The sequence below is a fragment of the Thunnus maccoyii genome, chromosome 1 (genome assembly GCF_910596095.1).
Source record: "Thunnus maccoyii chromosome 1, fThuMac1.1, whole genome shotgun sequence".
NCBI lineage: Eukaryota > Metazoa > Chordata > Actinopteri > Scombriformes > Scombridae > Thunnus > Thunnus maccoyii.
Genome location: NC_056533.1, coordinates 22,340,628 through 22,360,241, shown reverse-complemented (window position 1 = coordinate 22,360,241; position 19,614 = coordinate 22,340,628). Strand labels below are relative to the sequence as shown.

Genomic DNA, 19,614 nt, shown 5'->3' with positions numbered 1-19,614 from the left:
ATCTATGTCAGAAAATCAATAACAAAAATATTATTGTCCAGATTCTAGCGACTATCAGAAATAATAGAGGGCTTTGTGTCTTCTCTGAAACCCCCTGGCTAACTGTCTTTAGCTGAGCATAATCTGCACTGTTTTATGTACTTCTTTAAAGGCATACTATGCAGGATTTTCCTAAAAATCAATGTATAGACTCAAAAATAATCCCTCATGACCCACTAGAAGTGTGTGGTGATGTATGTACTGTATCTGCAGAGACCCTGCCCTCTGCATGTATTTAATTTTCTTATTATTTTGCTGTGTTTGGGACATTTCTGGGCTTCAACTTTTGGGCAGTGGGTATGTAGCCCTCAGCCAATAATAGTGCACAGGGTGTGAGTGTGGGACTCTATAAAAAACGTAGCAACATAGACAAGAGGAAGCTATGAAAATGGCGGACAAAGCACCGATGTTCTGCTTGTTCAACAGTTATGGCAGCGAGTAGTCATAACGATTTGAGTAAAGTATAACCTAAAGTCCGTTTCATTCTGTCCACTGTGTGTGTGTGTGTGTTTATAATTCAGCCCCACCCTGGTGCATACAGGCAGAGGGCGGAGGACAAAGACGTTGAGCCGGGGAGGAGGGGCCAACTTTGAAAGTTGTGTTTACAAACAATAACTGACAAATTCTGCATACTATGCATTTAATCCTGTTACCTTCCTGAGAGCAGACTTGTGGAGAACCAATTGAAAAATTACCACAAAAAGAAAGAGCTGGACTGGACAGAGTCGCTTCCAGAGACCAAACCATATTTAAATAAATGAATCCTGTGGGTAGATATTTCTCATATAACTAGGCATCATCTCAAAATTTAAGACCTACCATAATTAAAAATAAGACTATTAAAGACATTTTATGACCTTAAATTCTGAAAATCTAATTTAGGACTTTTTAAGGTTCTGCATGAACCCTGTGCACCAACACTAAACGTAACATTTGGCCAAGAGAAAACACTCAGTACTGTTGGTTTCCTCTGAAGATCTCACATTCCACTTTGATGTCGTGTCAATTTAACAGTACGGTGAGTTATTGATACACAAGATTACATTTACAGTAACGCTCATTTGCCAGGAACACAGCAGGTCAGAATGAAAAAGCAGTTTATGTTTCTGTTATTGGATCTAAATCTGTAAATCACATTCAGCCACCAACTGAAGTCTGTATCATCACTGTCTAATTTATTACTGAAAGTTATTACTACATATCCGGAAAAGGGAAACACTCATAACTATAGTCTTATGGGTGACAGTTCGGGTGTTATTTTACCTGGCAGCAGGAATACACATGACGTGTCGAGTAGGAAACAACACTCACCTCCTCTAGTAAAGCTGTTTGAGAATGGGATGTCTAAATGGACAGGAGCCATCTTTGGTATCCTGGATGTCCTCCTTTCGCTGCCTGGAGATAAAACATTCACACAACACGCAGGACGTCAACACGTCAAGTGTATTTCACGAAGATATTATTTCATATAGTATCAGCATCAAACATGAACAAGACAACATGACAAATGTGCAGACAGAGGTGCAAAGTAACAAAGTACTTTTTCTTAAGTAAAGGATCTGAATACTTCTTTCACCACTGTCTACAGGCGAAGAAAATGATTGCAATGTTTATTTATGGCTGTTGGCACTACAGAAATTAGCTAAGTTCTGATCCTTAAAGTCTTAGATATACTTAAAAAAATCAAGGTTTGATGCCATTAATCACAATCTGGAGCGCTTTAAACAGTTTCCATCAGCAAAAGAGAGGGACAGAGTGTTTGCCCGTATATGTGTTTCAATTCTACACAGGGTACAGTGTATGTTCAGTATACTCAGGATACAGTGAAGTAAGAGGAGATGATGGATGGGCTGGGTAGTGACCCCAGGTTGTCCTGTGATTCTTAAATAACCTTTTATTGTACAAATTTCCTTCCAATGTTACCAAATATCAGATACAGTGTTTCTCCCACACAGTCTCTCTAGACAGACAGACACACACACACATATACACACACACACACACAGACATACACACACAAGCACATAAGCACGCAAGCACGCAAGATAAGTGGGTAAAAAATAACTGCTGACCAGAGCAAACACTTATGGGAAGAGAATGATTGTCTGATGGCAGAGAAAAACAGATCTGGAGTGAACAAAAATAATTCTGAAGATTGCAAGTCTGCAGTTTTTTCTCTTTATCAGAAGATTTGCACTCTGCATGACCTCTTGTCCCTTGCAAACAGTGTGAGTTTTTTCCCACAGCATAGCCAAGGCTGTCACCCAGCAAATCAGGTCAGGTAGTGAGCACAGGGAGTCAGGTGACGTAGCTTTGGTCTGAGGGGATTGATGCCCAGAGATAAGCCTCATAGGCAGTCCTTACTTACCACTGCAGACAATCTAACAGCTATGTTTAAGTTAGAGAAAGTTATGGTTCGGATAAACTGTTGTGCACACAATATTATGGGGAAGTTAATGTATATGCCAGTTTCTGACCTGAAAATAAATACTATGATTATCAACATATAATTGGTTATTACAACTGGATTTTTTAATTTATACTTTGGAATATCTGAAATTCCTTTTTCAAAGACATTTTGCTTTGTAATAGTAGGAAAAGCACCTCGTACCATTGATAGACTGATGTGAGGTATACATGTGTGTTTGTTTTTCAGTGCTACTTGGTGCCAAGTAAAATATATCAGCACTCAGGAAAACATTTCTGTACAAACTGTATTTTCATGTTGGAAACTGAAAAACTTGGGTTAGTGATACCCAATGATGATGTATGATACCTCCACCAAAGTGTTCTATTATGTTTGGTTTCGACAGACCTTTCTCACACCAGTCACAGGAGTAATTGATAATATTGATGGCTGCATTCCCTTTGGGTGTGCCAGTTTCAGGTACCTCCTGTGTGTGCACGGTGCAGTTATACCAGTGTTTTTTTTCTGTTAGGAGAAGTCAAAATGTCTTGTTGCTAACTGTATTATCAGAGATCTAAACAATCAACTTACAGCAACATACTGTAGCATACGAACTCTGTTTTCAGACATGACGTGCTGCTTGTATTAAAGTATCCAAATTATCCCAGAGGAAGATCAAACCACTCAAGTAGAAGAGAGACCTGTGGTATTTAGTATCATCAGATAAATAAAAATAGGATCTGGACGTTATTATCTGTGTACCTGGTGAGAGACCTATGAGGGAGCGGTTGGACAGGGTGTTATGTCCGTTCATCTTGAAGTAGATAGGGATGGAGTCCAGGATGGCTTGCAAGTACTTCTCTTGTTCAAGACTGCTGGATGAATCTGAGGACGAGGCAGGGGCTACAAGCAGAACACAGCACTTAATTTGGATGGAAAATAATGATCAACGTTTAAATGTTTAGATTACAGGCCACAGTTTCAGTGTTTTGCAGGCTAAACATCAAAAAGATTTAATAGGTTGAGTGAGAATTTATCTTCTAGAGGCAGAGCTGTTTAAATACTAGAAATACTCATTTGTTAAGATGAATCCTAATACTACAAACTAAAAGTTACAAGCTAGTTAGCTTACTTCTTTTTCAATTTTCCCAAATGGCTGAAATAATGCATAAAAAGTTCTTCCTCTTGGTAAGTTGACACAACTATACTCATAGCTGCTGTGTATGCACACCTGTTGAAGAGGGGTTTTGTGACTTGAACAGTCCCACCACACTCTTGCCATGGAAACCTCCTGAGCGGAGCAGCACGGCTTTGGTGCGGGGATGTTTCCAGCACACTACAGGCAGACGGTTGTGTCTGTAGCAGCGGGCCACTTTGTGTAAACTGCTGTCCTGTACCGCCTGAGGAACCACCAGCAGCCCCGGGTAACTGATGAGACACAGAGTAGAAATGTCAAACATACAAATATTGGCAAAAAGAAGCTCCTCCATTAATAAGCCACTGCAATGCAATGTGTTCATACGTTTGTAGCAAGATACAGAGAAGCAGTTGAATAGATGTTTCTCTTACTGATTTTACAGCCAAGACCTGAGTGGGATTATGACTGTTAGTCACAGCATGTGTTTTTGTGTAACAGGCTGGATTTGAACCAAGCTGTCTCATTTGATAAGTCAAGGTAAAGGAGGAGGACTCCTCACTGGCCTTTTGAGATACTTAGGCTTACAACACTTCCGACAGGGCTACAAATCCTGAAAATGAATATGCTCAGCACCGCTGTGCTGCGATTAGTGGAATCAGAACAGAACAGCGGGTTTCTGGAGCTAAAGTGATTCAACTAGCAGCAGCTATCCAGCTTGTGAGGTGGTGTACCTGCGACAGAGCGAGTACAATCTGTTGACGGCTGTGATCCTGAACTGTTCGCCTGACTTGGATCGAGACGAGCTGGCGGTGATGGTGCCTAGGCCCAGACGCTGGTAGTCACGGAAACAGGACTGCTCCACCAGCTGCTCCATGGTGGACTTCTCTGATGCTCGCAAAGTGCTGCTGGGCGGCGGCTCACCATCGTCTGATACTGGAACACACACACATGCAAAAACGAATAACATTTTTTTTTACATCTTTTACATGTTCTTAAGTCTGTTTTCCTACATCTCTCACACAGAAGACTGCTCACTCACTCACACTCACACACACACACACACACACACACACACACACACACACACACACACACACACACACAACATGGATGAATAACGAGAGTTGATATCCTGCAAGCATCCCACATGTGCTGCGTCATTTCTCTCACTTGAAATGTCATCATCTTCATGCCAGGTCATTCTGCTGCCTCTGTCATTCTTTTTTAGTGTGGTCTGGCTACCACGGCCCATGGTGATCTTTCCAGCCCTCTTGGCTCCCTTGACAATAGTTTTGGATAGTGTTCTGTGAGGAGGACAGAGCAGACGGCAACTTAACATGCTGTGAACAGTTTCGACTTCAAGCAAGAGGATTCTCCAACATTTCCAGAGGAAATGCCTGAGACATGTACTTATTTACAATGATATTTCAGATGGCAATTTGATTGACACCTGAAATCAGCATTCAGTGAGGTTTGCTAAATTTATATATTTATTTACAATAATCTCAGCAAGTGAAGCTGCACCACAAACCTAAAGCCAGTGTTCCTCTCTTTTTGCTTTGGAAGGATTAGCTGAGGCGCAGTTTGTCCTGCAGCAAATGCAAAGGAGGTGAAGATGGATTGTGGGTAGCGGATCCTCTGGAGGTGCTTCCTGAAGATCTCCACCATCTCTGAGCTCACCTCCTCATCAAAAGCCACCTTTATCAGCTGTAAAGGATATCAATCAAATGGATTTCTTCAACAAGACAAACAACAATTTACAGACATCAGATATATTTGTTGAAAACCACTTGTGCAGCTTATTACAATCACATTAACACTGGAGCCTTATTCTGTGAATGGCAACATGTGTTGAAGTCATCTTTAAATGCAGTAAAACATCTGAATGAGTCACAACTGCCGTTTATCACTGCTAGGATTCCTCTCTGTCTAACCCCCAAACATTTGCTAAAACGTGCAGATCTGCAACTTCCATTTCTAAACACAAGCTTGGTAAAACAGTCCACTTATAGTTTCCACAACACACACCCACACGCATATTCCAGAGCATGTGTGTAAGCACAACAAAACTAAAGAGATGTCCACACAGGCTGAGTGACCCACACTCCAACAGCATGGTCACTTTCATCATCCATGTTAGTGAAAAGGAATGAGCAATAAAAAGTTTTGCAGCAGTTCACCTAATGAATAAAAACACATGCTTGGCTGAAAAATTTCCCTTCAGTTCTAGGAATCATGCTGATATTACGAAACACAAGAAAGTGTTGTTTCTAAGAGATATGCAACACTGGATGTTAATTGTAATTCAAGTGCACTGTTGTTAATATTTTGATGTGTTGTTTATGTTTTCATCTTGAAACAGAAGCACAGATGATACTACATTCTCATCATTGCTCCCAAACTTTTTTTTAAATTTCTACAGAAGCCAGCTTTTCATCTGAAATGTCAGAAAAATCAAATGAACTAAAATATAGTTTTCTGTGTCTACCCATCTGTCGAACATCTTTAGTGACTTATTGTGTCAATATTGGACTGACATACAGTGCAGTGTGTTTCAGTGTTTACCTGGAAGGATGCAGAGCGGAGCTGCAGGCCTTCCTGCATGTTCTGCTGCAGCTGGTTCTGGATGCTGATCTTCTTCTCTTTGGTCAGCGTGGACACGGGGAAAGCTCTGATCACTGCCTGCTCCCCCACTGAACATACAGGAACAAAGACCAGCGTCACATTAACAAACTTGGCAAACAAAGACGATTTTATTTGATTTAAACAGAAAAAAGGGGACCAAATTAGTTTGAAATTTGTGTCCAAAGTTATGTGATTAGGTAACAGCTGAAGATGCACTGTTGTCTAAGAAAAAATAAAGTAGATGGTAATTTATTGATAAAAATGGTACATATTATTACTGAGAGGTAGCCTTTTTTAAAATTGCGACTTAAAAGTTGTTCAGCTTGTGATGCTGTATCAATGGAGTTACCCAGTGGATCATGAGGGATGCCTTTAAAGATGATACGGTATGTGGTGAGAAAGAGAGCTCCCTCTGCTGGCAGGATGTGTGGGCCCCCCAGGAGGCCCCCAGTGGCCTCCTCCCTGCCGTCAGGATCCAGAAGCACCCGCAGCCCCTCCGACACCAACTCCTCTCCAGGAAGCAGCGCTGGACGCAGAATTTTAGGCTGACGGGAAGACACATAAAAAACAAATCATATGACTTCAGCATACGCACAAACTTTATTTGTTCATGAATCCATCTGAGCTTAAATTTTCGTCACTGACAGTCAGGTAGTCAAAGCTAATGACTAAGCAAAAACATGTGCGTCAGTGAGTTAGATCTGAAAAAGCCAGTAAATCAATTAATCATGATCACGTCACATCACAGCACCGCATGACCTTGTTGGACATATTCTGCTTCACATGCCCGTCATCATCAACAAACACACAAGCATACTACGCATTAGATAGCATTTTCAAAAAACAATCTTGCCAACAAAAACAAATTCATGCTCTCTGTAGAGACCAATTTAGCGTCTCAACCCTCACAGCAAAACATCATCTGTTTTTCAAGTAAAAACTGCTCTGTTTATCCAATTTAATGAAATGGGCAATTGCTGGTTTTCATCTTATGTTTTTAACATTTTAAACATATGAGCACTGACTGACATCTCGTCTGCTTCCTTGTAGAATAAAGCCCATTAACCTGGCTGTTTCTGAATTCCTTGAAAGGTCAATTGTTTTGTTAAATTGAGTTGTTAAATTTCAAACTGCAAATATCTTGTATATGCAGGACCTAATTTGTAGCTCTTCACATGCACTGTGTGAAGTTCGTTACTGCTTAAATCAATTTTTCCAAAGATGTCAGCAGGCTGTTTCCAAAGAAAGAAGAACTGGAAACATGTAATGTGACACATCTGTCTCATATAATATGCATAACTCGGGTGTTGACCGCATTTTGATACATTTTGTTTTCTTAAAGGAAGTTGATATAAACCACATCCTAGGAACAAACACTATGCTGTAAGACCATCTTCTGCTACTGTATGAACTGTTATTAAAGGCAGTGAAGTCTGCACCCTGTGTTGCTTCAGCTCCTTCTGGCCTCCAAAGCTCAGTTGTTCCACTGTCACAGATACGAATAAGGAGGGACATTAGATCATTCACAGCATTTCCTATTAAGGCCACAGCCAACCTGGGGGAGTTGTGGTCTGGCCAGGAGATAATAAGAGCTTCTTGAATCCGTCCTTGAATGCACAGCAAGACCCAGAAGAGAGTCCCTCTGCACCTCATTACTGCTGCAGGCTTGCCTTCTTATTAGACTGCACCTTCAATGCATTCACTGTTTTTCTTCTTAGTATTATTGCTGCCATCACTGCTACTATTCTGACTTGTCATGAATCCAGAGTTCATGTTGTTTACACACTTTTTAGTATTTGGCATGCTGCTTGCAGCGAGCAGTCCAGGATGGAAGTGTTGTCTAACACATAAACTTGTGAGAAGTTAGCCACAAAGTCCAACAGAAAATCTACCCAGACTGCTCACCGCGGTTTCCAGGTTGCTCCCAAGGCAGCGCTGGCATGTTGTTTGTCTGTGTGTGAGTATGTGCGAGAGGAATTACCAGGAGCTGGCAGACATATAGCATAGCAGAGTCCAAAAGACCAAAATATAAAGGTGCAATGATGACTCGAAACACTGGAAGAGATCGCCACTCACAAGCGCATGAGCAGTAAAACAGACAAAACTGAGCATGTAGACATAACTAAGCATTAGGATGTGAGTAAAAACATTTATTAAGACAATGTTGGAGTTGAATATAGTGCTTAAAATGAGTTTCAAGTATTATTCCGTGTAATTCTGGATTTTTCTCTGTTATCAATAGATAGGGTTTGTCTCTGTTCCACTAGCCTCTGGAACTTAACACAATCTCTTATTAAGGGTTTCTTTTATCTTTGTCTTTTTGAAAATGTGAAAAGTGCTTTTGAGATTTAATATCCATATTCTAAAATAAAATAGACTTTCTATTACAGCATTTCTGTTACTGTTTCAAGTTTTATAAAAAGTTTACATGCTTACATGTTAAACAACAAGTAATTTGTTAGCAATAAAAAGCTCCTAAGCAGAACTTCATCATCTTGCCAACTTTTTTGATGTAGTATTTATAGACTGAAAACCATCTAGGCTGTCTTGGCCTCTCTTCCGTCATTCTCATAGGCTCCCACTCAACTGGCCCTTATTTTCTCAAGCTGGTGATGTTTATAATGCTGCGTACATGTCATATGGGAATTATCATTTGAGAAAGTTTCTGACTCATAAATACTGTTTTTGTCAACATCCAAGTTGTAATTACGACTGGGAAACTCTGTTTTTTTTATGAAATCGCCAATATATCCAACTTGGCACTTAATAATACAAAGGTGCCTGAAAACCAAACAAACATGGACACCTTTCATCACCCAAAGACCGTCGTACAATGTGATTATAATCAAATTTCAATGACATTGAAGGTTATGTTCATGGGCTGGCTTTTAGTACCTTTCCATATGAAAAGTAACGTGTGATATAGTATTTAGTATATAGTATAGAATTTTATATGATGTTTTTTAAACTACACATTTTAATATCTCTAACAAAGCTTAAATTTTAAAAAGTCTGACCCTGCCATAAAACTGTTAATAAAATGTATGTAGCCGAAGTCCTGGCAGTCCCGTGTAAAGTAACACTCACCTTCTGAATGGGAGGTAACCTCCTGCTCTCCCTGTGAACTGCCTCTAGAGCCTCCATCTGCATAGCAACGATGCCTGCGGGTCAGAAGTTGGGGTCAATTACCATATGTCCACACACAAGTGCACACACAGAGCTGGTACAGAGAAACACATGTACATACACACATTCTTACAACCAGAGTGTGTATTTGTAGATTTTAAGGCCATTTAACATGTCAGGAGTTAATCAGCTCAGAGGCCTGTGCTGCTGTTGGCCTAAGCTGAGAATACACACGTCCAAGGGTTACTCTGCACAAAGCTGAGGGAATTAGGACAGCAGCAAAGTGTGAATGAACACCGTGAGCGCTGTACCTGGGATCATGCTGTGCAGACTCTTGATATGGTCCTGGGTTACTCCGCTCTCAGTGCACACCTTGTCGATGAAGCGGGCAACAAATCTGACCACAGAGTTGGCCACGTCGCTGTTCTCCGAGTCCTCAAACCCACTTTCTGTGTCAAAGCTCTCTGCGACACTGCCTGCAATGCTGTAAAACATAAATGTTGACACTCACAAAAAAATGAAAATGTGAAAGGTCGAGCCATCATGTCCATGAGGAGATTTGATCTGAGAATTTGATCAGTAATGGATTTGAAGATGGACTGTGATAAAGAGCAGTAAAAGCAAGAGTGATTTGCAGCTTGGCACAATCAAAGTGTTGATGCCTGGATCAATCGCTCAGACTCTATTAGCCAAGAAATTGTTTCACATGAGACGGTGATGCAACCTCCCCGCTGGATTCACAAATAGTGAGTGATGAGATCCAAATGTCCTCTGTGAGAAACAAACAAGTCTGGGGCAAAAATGAAAGAAAAACGAGAGAAAATTTCCACACAAACAAATTCTTGGCAGTCCTCTCTTTAGAATTAGAAACAAACCAAAGAATAAAATATTATCATTGTGTTGTTGATGGTATTTGGGAATAAAACGTGAAATTTAGACCAAAATGTTTAGCTATACACAACTAACATACACAACAAAAATAAAATTATTAACAATGTGTTTTTGTGACTGTTTGGGAATTTTGAACAAGATTTTTTTGGCTTCATGCCGACCAGTTCTAAGAAAAGACATACATGGGGGTTCTTCCCAGATTTCTTTCACTTTGCAGTTACTGCAGAGCACGGGAAATCACTTCCTCTGCTATTTTGTTTTGTTTGGGTGAGTACAGTGCAGCCCCATTAAAGGCGCCTTGAGGGGTTTAAAACTTCCCAACAGAAGTAAATGAGCCTCACTCTGTTTTGTGCGGTAGCAATGTACTGTAAGCCCACAGGATAGATGTGGGCCGGATACAGAAGACGTACTGTGTTCCATTTGGCTAAATAGAAAGGTATCATGTAGACTGTGATTTACGCCACATCCACCCACATACTTATCATCACATTAGTAAGAGAGGTACACATACTCCCAAATCATGAAACCTTACCTTCAGGCTTCCTCCAGATAAGACTGATTGTTCTACCGTGCAAGTACTGAATGTGCCAAAGATATGTTCTAGGCCAGCATATGTTTGATCGTAGTGGACAGTGGACAGTTGGGAAATGTGAAATCCTTTCACCATTTTAAGTGAGTGCTGGCATGCTGTCACTCTCCTGACCTGTTTGTGACGATGCTGTTGCTGCCACTCTCCCAGTCAGCGGCAGGAGCGGTGCGGAGCAGCTTGTTCTTGCTGGTGTCCAAAGGAACCAGCAGGTAAACCATGAGGCTGGCGTAGTGGATGGCCTGGCTGAATACAGTGCTCTCCTCATTCTTAACCAGCTCCTGCTGTTTCTCCTTGCTCAGGCTGGGCCATGAGCGCAGCTGCTCTGCTGCCAGGTCCATGGCCGTTTGCTCCTCATCTCTGCCCGCTGCAGGTGCAGGGCCCACATCCTGGAGGGGTCAGGGTTGGAGATTGGAGCAAAGTGGAAGGAAGTGGTCAAAAGGATTTCTCCATTCAGTAGAACTGGACAGATTTTTCTAGCGTTGTGCCCACTTAAAATACAGTGACGCCTAGTTTTATTGCCACTTACAGAGTGTTGATTTGCAGAGTGGTTAACAATTCATTTCATATATATATTTTTGAATCCATTAGGTATTTAAAGTATATGAATAAATATAAAATAGAAATCAGACACAATTATAAATATGTACAGAAAAAATATATGCAATTTCAAAAATCATCCTGTGATCTCCCACAAATAATCTAAAAAGGATCCTAATCTCCAGGCTGAGAGCCATTGTACACACACACGCTTGACACCGAGTCGTATACAATAAACAATATAAAAATTTGCAATTGCACCTGCTCCGCTAATGTGGATTAGGCCTGCATTTAACAGTTTTATTATAATTATTCTAACAATTATTTTCTTGGTTAATTGACCAACTTTTCAGTCTATAAAGTGTTGTACAATTGTGAAAAATGCCAATCACAATTTCCTACAGCAAAAGATGACATCTTTAAATGTCTTGTTTTGTCCGGCCAACAGTCCAAGACCAAAAAATATTCAGTTTACCATCACCTAAGACAAACACTAGCGATTTAAAAGTTGAAAACAATGATTTTTTCAAGCAAAAATCTATTAATAATAAATTATTGGTAGTAAAATAGATTCCAATTAATCTCCTGTCATTCAGTCATTCAGCTTTAACACAGATTAAAAACAGTGAGGTTAAAGAGACTTCTTATCAATTCAAAATAACACACAATATCTACTCATCCTGGTTAATTTTCCCATCTTACCCTTAGCCTGACAGTGATAATGCCCTTCTCCTCTGGGGTACTAAGATACAGGGCTCGGATCTGGCTCTGGACCTCGCTGTAGAATGTGGCTTCCCAGAATTGCTGGTTGGTCCAGATGGGATGATCCTGTATGCAGGTGTAGGCAAACTGGTTCACCCCAGCAGCCAATTTCTGCAAGACAGAAAGTAATTCATGGAGTGAGGACAATATAAAACAGCTGACTATGTTTGTGGTTAGAGGTCTGTTTGGGGCTCTTTTTTCTATGTCACAGGACTTCTGACCAACTGCAGATGCACCATCCCACTCTTGCCCGCAGATGTGTGTTTCAGTGTAAATCTGTGTGACACATGTAGCCCTTAAAAACGTTCAATCTATTCTTGAGAAATTGACTCTTTAATGAGCCACCTTTAAAACATGTGAACTGAAATTACACCATATTAAATGCCTATAAAAGTAAAAAAAAAATTGAGGGAAGTAAAAGTGGAAAAAATGCAAAGGGTAGCATCCCTGTTTCTTTAATAGTTTATGTTGTTTCCTATAGCAACAGATACAAACCAGATGCTGGATTGTCAGGCGTCAGAGTGATGTTATTGTTTACAGTTTAGATTTGGGTTATAATGGCAAGATTCTTTCATGTTACTGATGTTTAAATGAAATTTATGTATTGACCACACAAGCAGTCTAAATAGAAAGACAGACAAACTAAATTAAAATTTTAGATGCATAACCTCTTAAACCTCAGTCAGTACAAACACATGCTGTGTAGCCAAACTTAGTTCAAAACCACATAAATGTATTTTAAATTCTAGTGGAAATCACAAAGTTTCCAAGGATACAAAATATGTCAGGATACATTTAAGAAAATATGCATAAAATGATATATTTCCATGTGATGAAATGGTGTAGCCACAAAAAACATCTTGTCTTGGATTTGAATATTATGCTCTGTGTTAACATCATAATACTTCAATGAAGAACTGGAACAAGCGGATACAAAATTGTGTGTGACACTGTCAGACAGTTTGGAAAAAGTAGGTTGTTCCAACCTTAAAGTGGACCTATTATGTTTATTTCCAGCTCTTTATTTTTATTCTGGGACTCCACTAGAGTAGCTTTGCATGATTGACATTTTAAAAAACTCCTTATTTATCTTATACTGGCCCTTTATGCAGCCCCTCAGTTCAGCTTCTGTCTCTAACAGGCAGTCTTATCTCCTGTCTCTTTATGGCCCCTCTCCCAATGAGTCCACTCTGTTCTGGTTGGCCAGCTTTCCAGAAGCCTGCAAGGGGCAGCTGTATCAGAGTTAAGTTACTGCCGATGCAAACCCAACATTTCCTGCTTTACTGCTTCATATTAAAAGCTTTTAAATGACATTTACAGGAAATGAAACGGGTTCCTCACCGAATTAGCAGAGCTTCATTAGTAGTGCTAAAAATCTGATAACACAACAAGATACGGATATATTTGGAGCTCTTTGTTCAGCGGATCAGTTAGACATAATGCAGAGACTAATAGTACAAGCAGAAACAGCCACAGTGATGATGATGATGATTGATGAAGAGCTGCAGACAACCAGCACACCTCCAACAGGTAAACAACTTATTTTACTTTTCTCTGCTGCATAATGGAAAAACACTCACAGCATGCCAGCTCAACTCCTGTCATGGCTCGACAGAACAATGGAAAAACACCATAATGTTAGCGGAGCAGAGCAGTGAACTCATGCGCTGTGCGTGGAGCAGATGACTATATAAAGAAATCAGTCATAAGTTGACGTCGGCTCAGCCTGAAAGTGGAAAAAAACATTGGAAACCGAGCATTCAGACCAGTCTGAAGCCAGTGCTTTTTGCTCACAGGGATTACTTCTACATATGTTCACCTCATTATTTGACCCTTTGGCCATGATTAATATGAACATCCAACATTGTAACATTATATATATTACTGAAAATAAGGGAAAGCATGATAGCTAAGCATAATAGAAAAGCTAGTTAAAGGGCCTGGATGTTGAATAGTTAAGCTCTTTGATAAAGGTCCCTGCCTGTATATTCATATATCTAATTTTTTCATGACACTGACAGCTGCTCTTACCCTATGCCTGCAACATTTGTGTTCGTTCCTGCATTACCCATTGGATCCTCATCCCGCTGTAGCCCTCTTTTTGTAGGCAGTCAGAGTTGGTGCAAGTTAGTTTTGCATTAAATATCTTTGTCAACAAGGGGTTGCTGCAGTGAGTGCCGCTTGAAAAATGAGTTTGTCAAAATGTTGGGGAGAAGTGGGAAAACAAAAAACAAGCCAGCTGTGAAATTTTAAGTGAAATCAATCATTTTCTGTGAGACGTAACTTTTAAAACAGATAACAACCCCTAATGGAGTGAAAGACCACCCTTCTTTCTCTCTGTTAGTCATTATGTGGGCTGAAGAGTAAAGCACCTGCTGCTTGCAAAAACAAACCCATGAAGGGAACGTACAGTTCTCAGCTACAGGCGTTAAAGCTGGCCCATATATGCATAACACATACAGCAAAACACCACAGACCAATGTGCGGAACACCACAAAAAAAAAACAGTAGTAAGTACTGTGCGTCAAAAAAATGACCACCACAAACCAACATTCACCAACGGTCCATCTCCCTGTAGAGTCTGAAGGCCACGGGTACGGCTCGAGCCTGTTATTAGATTAGCTTCTGATTTCTTTCCCCTGAGCCTGACACTGTGCAGTGGTTTCCATTATCACTTCATAGTTTACCTTTGAAGGATGAGAACTGGAGGGGTTACTGTAATTATAACAGACAGAACCAAAACAGCTCTATTCCCAGTGTGACGGGCCAGAAGCCAAGAGAGAGGAGAGCTGGGAGGACGGGGCGAACAGAGAGCTGATGCCCATACAGCAGCTAACATGAAGCACTGGTAACATGCAGGTCTGCAGTGGCTTTTTCTTTTTGGGTCATAGGAGTTAACAGTCAATGATTATGATTCAGATATTTAGTATACATTATCTGCCAAGCAATTTTTTGTAAACAGAATTGACTCACATTTACAAATTGTTAGTCTAAAATTGGCAGAAGTCTGAGGATTTCAGTGAAAAATGTATTGAAATTTTAACACTAACATGTTACTGGACAACTGCTGAACCAGAGTCTCAAGCTGCTCTTCTAATATTAGGTTACGAAAATGAAACCACTTTTGCAAGAAAAATAACACAACTGAGATCTGCAGAACTTTCAAAGTTTTTCCAGGAAGAACTTGAGATATCTGGCTAATGCCAGACGCCAACGAGAAACAAATAGAAAAGATCTCAATAAAGAAAAAGCATGTGAGACATTTTAAGATATAGATTTTATAGACACAGAACGCAGAAGTTGGTAAACTCTTCATTCATCTCATTTATTTCATGTTCACGTACAATATTTTAATATGGAGTCAGAAGGACTCTAAGCCTCTTTCCTTTTCTTCAACAAAATGACATTTCAGTCTAATGTAACCTGACAGATACTTTATCTTTTGAAGCTGATAGCAATATTTTTTGAGTTATATAAAAATCTGATAACAATGTATCATCCAATGATTGTTTTTTGTTATAAATGTTTTGTCAGTACTCTCTGGTGGAGAAACTATGTAATGGTGAGAGAGTTTGAGAATAGAAAAGTGTCTTTGTGGATTCAGTCTGTAGTTTGTTATGCTTTGCTTTTAAACTATAAATCCACCTCCTATCCTTCAATCTACACCACTCTCACTAAACACCAATATCATCTGAGATGTACAAATTGCTTTTTGGTGGTCTATTTTTCTTCAGAAACAAAGATGATTATAATAACTTTGCTATCATCAGAGGAACAAATCATGCCGCCCTGAGATGACAAATCTCCTGAGGCCAGGAATGCTTTGAAGATTGGCTACAATGAGAGGCTGCAGATGAATGGAACATGGCCAATAAATAGTGACAAATACGATAAGAAGAACTGCAGCCTCCTGAGTCATCCTGTAACACCCCTCTGTCACAGCAGTGTGTTACGTGTCTTGCAGCAGATGTTGTGTGGGTGGGTGGGTGGGTGGTTGTGTTTGTGTGTGGGGGGGGGATCTGTGTGTGTGTGTGATTTGTCCATGCTGTCTATACTCAGCCTGGCTGTACTTTTTTGACTTTCAGGATATGTGCAGGTCATGTTGACCGAGGTCATCTCTTCCCAATATGATAATACATTGAGCCTACAGAGCCACAAGACAGATTGGTAAGAAGGAGGACAGGGAAGGGAAGAATAAAGGAAAAGGAGGAGGAAAGGAAATAAGGAAGTAAAGATGAAGGGGAAGGAGGGAGTATACCACTATCAGACCCATCTGGCTGTGTGACTTGACTTGTGAAGAGGAGGAATGCAGGGTTGAGGGAGAAAGGGTGAAAAACAAGCAGAAAAATCACAAGGGGAGACAGAAAGCAGAAAATGCTGTGTTTAGGTCAAGAGGAATGAGGCTATCAGGATTTGGGATCTTGTTTTGAACTTTTGGACATGATCCCAAGGTTCACGGTATGATGGACTGTGGCCTCCAAACATCAGCTGGAGAGGCACACAGCATCATATATGTCAACTGTGTCTCTCCGAGACTGAGAGATGGTGCGCGTTGTCACTTAAGGGAGTGTATGCTTGTATGCAGACTGAGTGAAGACTGTCGTGTCTGATATGTCGCCAGCCTGGGGGCAGCAACATTATTTACAAGTGTTTTGGAAGAATTCATAGCATTCCTGAATTGCAGATACAAAAACAGACATTATTTCTGGACAAGTCTTCTGTGGGAATGCATGCCTGACCTGCACACAATCCATCTCCTCATTTTTGCAATTCTCCATGAAGTCAGTGCATTGTGAGGAAAACTACTTGCATCCTGAACCATGAATAAGCCTCCGTTTGAACAATGTATTTACAGTATTCAGTCACGTAAAACAAACAGAGAAAAACCAAGTTGAAAGTCAGACTAATAAACAAACCCCTCATGGCATCCATAGGCCATAACTGTGTAAAAACACGATGTACAAGTAATATAAATGTTCCAAAATGAAGTAAACATAGATACGGTAAGTCAAGAGCTGGACATCTCTGAGATATACAAGGGTCACCCAGTACGTCATTTTCCTTCGAGGACATAGTGGAGAGCAGTTTGACAGAGTGAGCTGCCAAATCCCCCCATGAATAAACTATGGCTGAAAGAATGCTAACAGTCAAGTGTTCATGCTGTGTAAGTCTTCCAGAATTGTGTTTGGGTTTTTCACTTGCTGCTGGATCCAGGCTTTTACTCTGGTGACATATTCAAATGTAAGAAGAAATATTACACCAGACAGCAAAGGGCAAAATAACAACTGACTCAGACGTCAATGACACCTGCTCATCTCCTGATAAACCAACCCTTCAGTAGATAATGAATGCCAGAGGAACTGTCCGCAGATTAGAGTAACACAACAAAATGTAAAACCTCACCTTTAACAAAGAGCGACTGTACAAAGGTTGTGCATCGTTTAGATAAACTTTACCAACAGGGGACGAATGACACCATCCCTGCATGATCCAGGCTAGAAGATATTTTGCAAATCAGTTCCTTCTATCTGAAGTCTTAACAAACATCTATCAAATGCTGCTCCAAGCGTGCTTTAGTTTGAGCAAAACATTCAAGAAGGGTCACACTGAGGGGAAACCAAAGAAATGGGAAAGCAAAACAACTGAACATAGAATGTGGGTCAATAGCATAAACTGTTCAGTGTCAACATATGGTCCGCAATATAACTGAGCAGTGTCTGCTTCTCTCTAGCAGTTCAGATTCTGGGAGTAGACGGTTGCATTGCAAGGGAGCTTCCCACGTTCCCCGACCTGGAGACTTAAGGGCCATGGGGACAGTACCACTGTAAGCATGAACACAGCGTGAGCTTGCCAAAGCCTGTCCAAGAATACCAAACAGGGACTTGACCAATGTCTGACTCCTGCACTTGAACTAACAGTCTTTAATGTTCACCCACTGTTTGGCATCCATTAGGTTTACTTCCTACGAATACTTGCACAAAAGTGCAAAATATCCACTGCTGATAAAACTATATGTCAGATACATGTAGGAGATGCAATAACACTACCACCTTTGACTCAAAGAATATCAAGAATGGTTTTATCATCAAATTAATACATATTGAAAAGTCTTCTAAAACACAAAAACGTGCTGGAAATCAAAAGGTAAATACCTCTTCTCCCCCTGCTTTGGAATAAACTGAGCTAAATAAATAAAGTTTTGCTTCCTTACTCTTGAGACTAGTTTAAAATGAATCTCAACATGCAGTTAAGTGGGTCAGTGCAGAAGTTTTGGGCAGGTTCTTGGTACAAACAACCTGCTGAATTGGAAAACTTTCAAATTTTAAATATGAAGAAGTGCAATTAAATGAGTTCAACATCAGCTCAGCTGTGTGAGAGATCGTTTCGTTTTAGATATCAGATGAGAATGTGCGTCATGAAAATAATTGTGACCACATGGCCCACAAGAATCTAAGTGCTACGTTTTAGGTTAAAAACCAATTAAACAACAGCTCACATGAACCTGTCTTTCCTGGATTTTTACAGGCAGCACTCTTAACAATGTCCTATCAATTTCTTTTAGGGTAAGAAAAAAAAGCAACAACAACAAAAAACACTCCAAGACATGAGCCAGTCACGAACAAATGACTTTCACAGTCTAGTCTGGTCACATTCGAGGACTCATTTGTCAAATATTCACAACTCTTTACAGAACACATAGCTACTGTGATATATAAGCAACGGTTAGGAGACTGTTACCATGGTCTCCTACCCGTTTCAGGTTTCATGCTATAAAGATGATTGGGGGTGGTGGGGGGGCTTCTGAAAGATGAGATGGTGCATTTTGGATATTTTAAATGCCTGCTATATAAACCCATCATGTTATGCATGCTGCTGTGTCATAGTACATATTGTTCTTTGCAAGGTATCCCACTCTATGCTATCCATTTTCTAAAGCTGCATTTTGTAATACTCATATTTGCAAATGTGGGGGGAAAAATGGTTGAACATGTCCAGAAACACGTGAAACAGAGTGTGAGGGATCAATGGTGAGATGTCAGGATCACGTAGGGCCTTTCAATCCACGCCCCTGATGACAGCTGCTGGGAACTGACGGGATGCTTCATTACCAAGCTTTGTTTTTGTCACATATCCACTGAATGATCCTTGCACCACTAAACCAGAGATTACAGAATCATTTTGGCAGATTCCCTCCTGACCTCACTCTACTTTTCACCCTTTGGGTGAGGCAGAGCTCAAGTTTGTCACCAGTTCCAATCATCTGTGAATAACAAAAAGAATCTGTTGCATTCTCAAAATATCTTGTGTAATTAGCTATCAGTGCCAGACAAGAAATCATTTATATTCTTCTAACTGTGACAACAGGAAATTGCTCCATTGTGTAATAATTGTGACTATAGTTTAATGGACATTCTTGTGAAACAGAAATTGGATTAAGAAAACACTGACATAATTAATTATTTTTCAGTACTGGTGGCCTTAAAGAGAAACAAAGAAAAA

General features: G+C 40.3%; 1 protein-coding gene across 5 annotated transcripts in view; it reads right to left on the bottom strand.

Moving 5' to 3' along the window:
- The window catches only part of sbf2 (SET binding factor 2), a 122,020-nt gene that overhangs the window by 22,583 nt on the left and 79,823 nt on the right, over window positions 1–19,614 (bottom strand). For all 5 annotated transcript variants that reach the window (XM_042411300.1, XM_042411308.1, XM_042411284.1 and 2 more), the window contains 12 exons: window positions 12,055–12,225; window positions 10,930–11,201; window positions 9,647–9,819; window positions 9,297–9,370; window positions 6,559–6,754; window positions 6,150–6,277; window positions 5,116–5,291; window positions 4,755–4,888; window positions 4,316–4,517; window positions 3,678–3,874; window positions 3,209–3,349; window positions 1,351–1,434 (listed from right to left, as the gene is read on the bottom strand). In XM_042411300.1, the coding sequence (XP_042267234.1) occupies window positions 1,351–1,434; window positions 3,209–3,349; window positions 3,678–3,874; window positions 4,316–4,517; window positions 4,755–4,888; window positions 5,116–5,291; window positions 6,150–6,277; window positions 6,559–6,754; window positions 9,297–9,370; window positions 9,647–9,819; window positions 10,930–11,201; window positions 12,055–12,225 (1,948 nt within the window). The remainder of the gene's footprint in view (window positions 1–1,350; window positions 1,435–3,208; window positions 3,350–3,677; window positions 3,875–4,315; window positions 4,518–4,754; window positions 4,889–5,115; window positions 5,292–6,149; window positions 6,278–6,558; window positions 6,755–9,296; window positions 9,371–9,646; window positions 9,820–10,929; window positions 11,202–12,054; window positions 12,226–19,614) is intronic.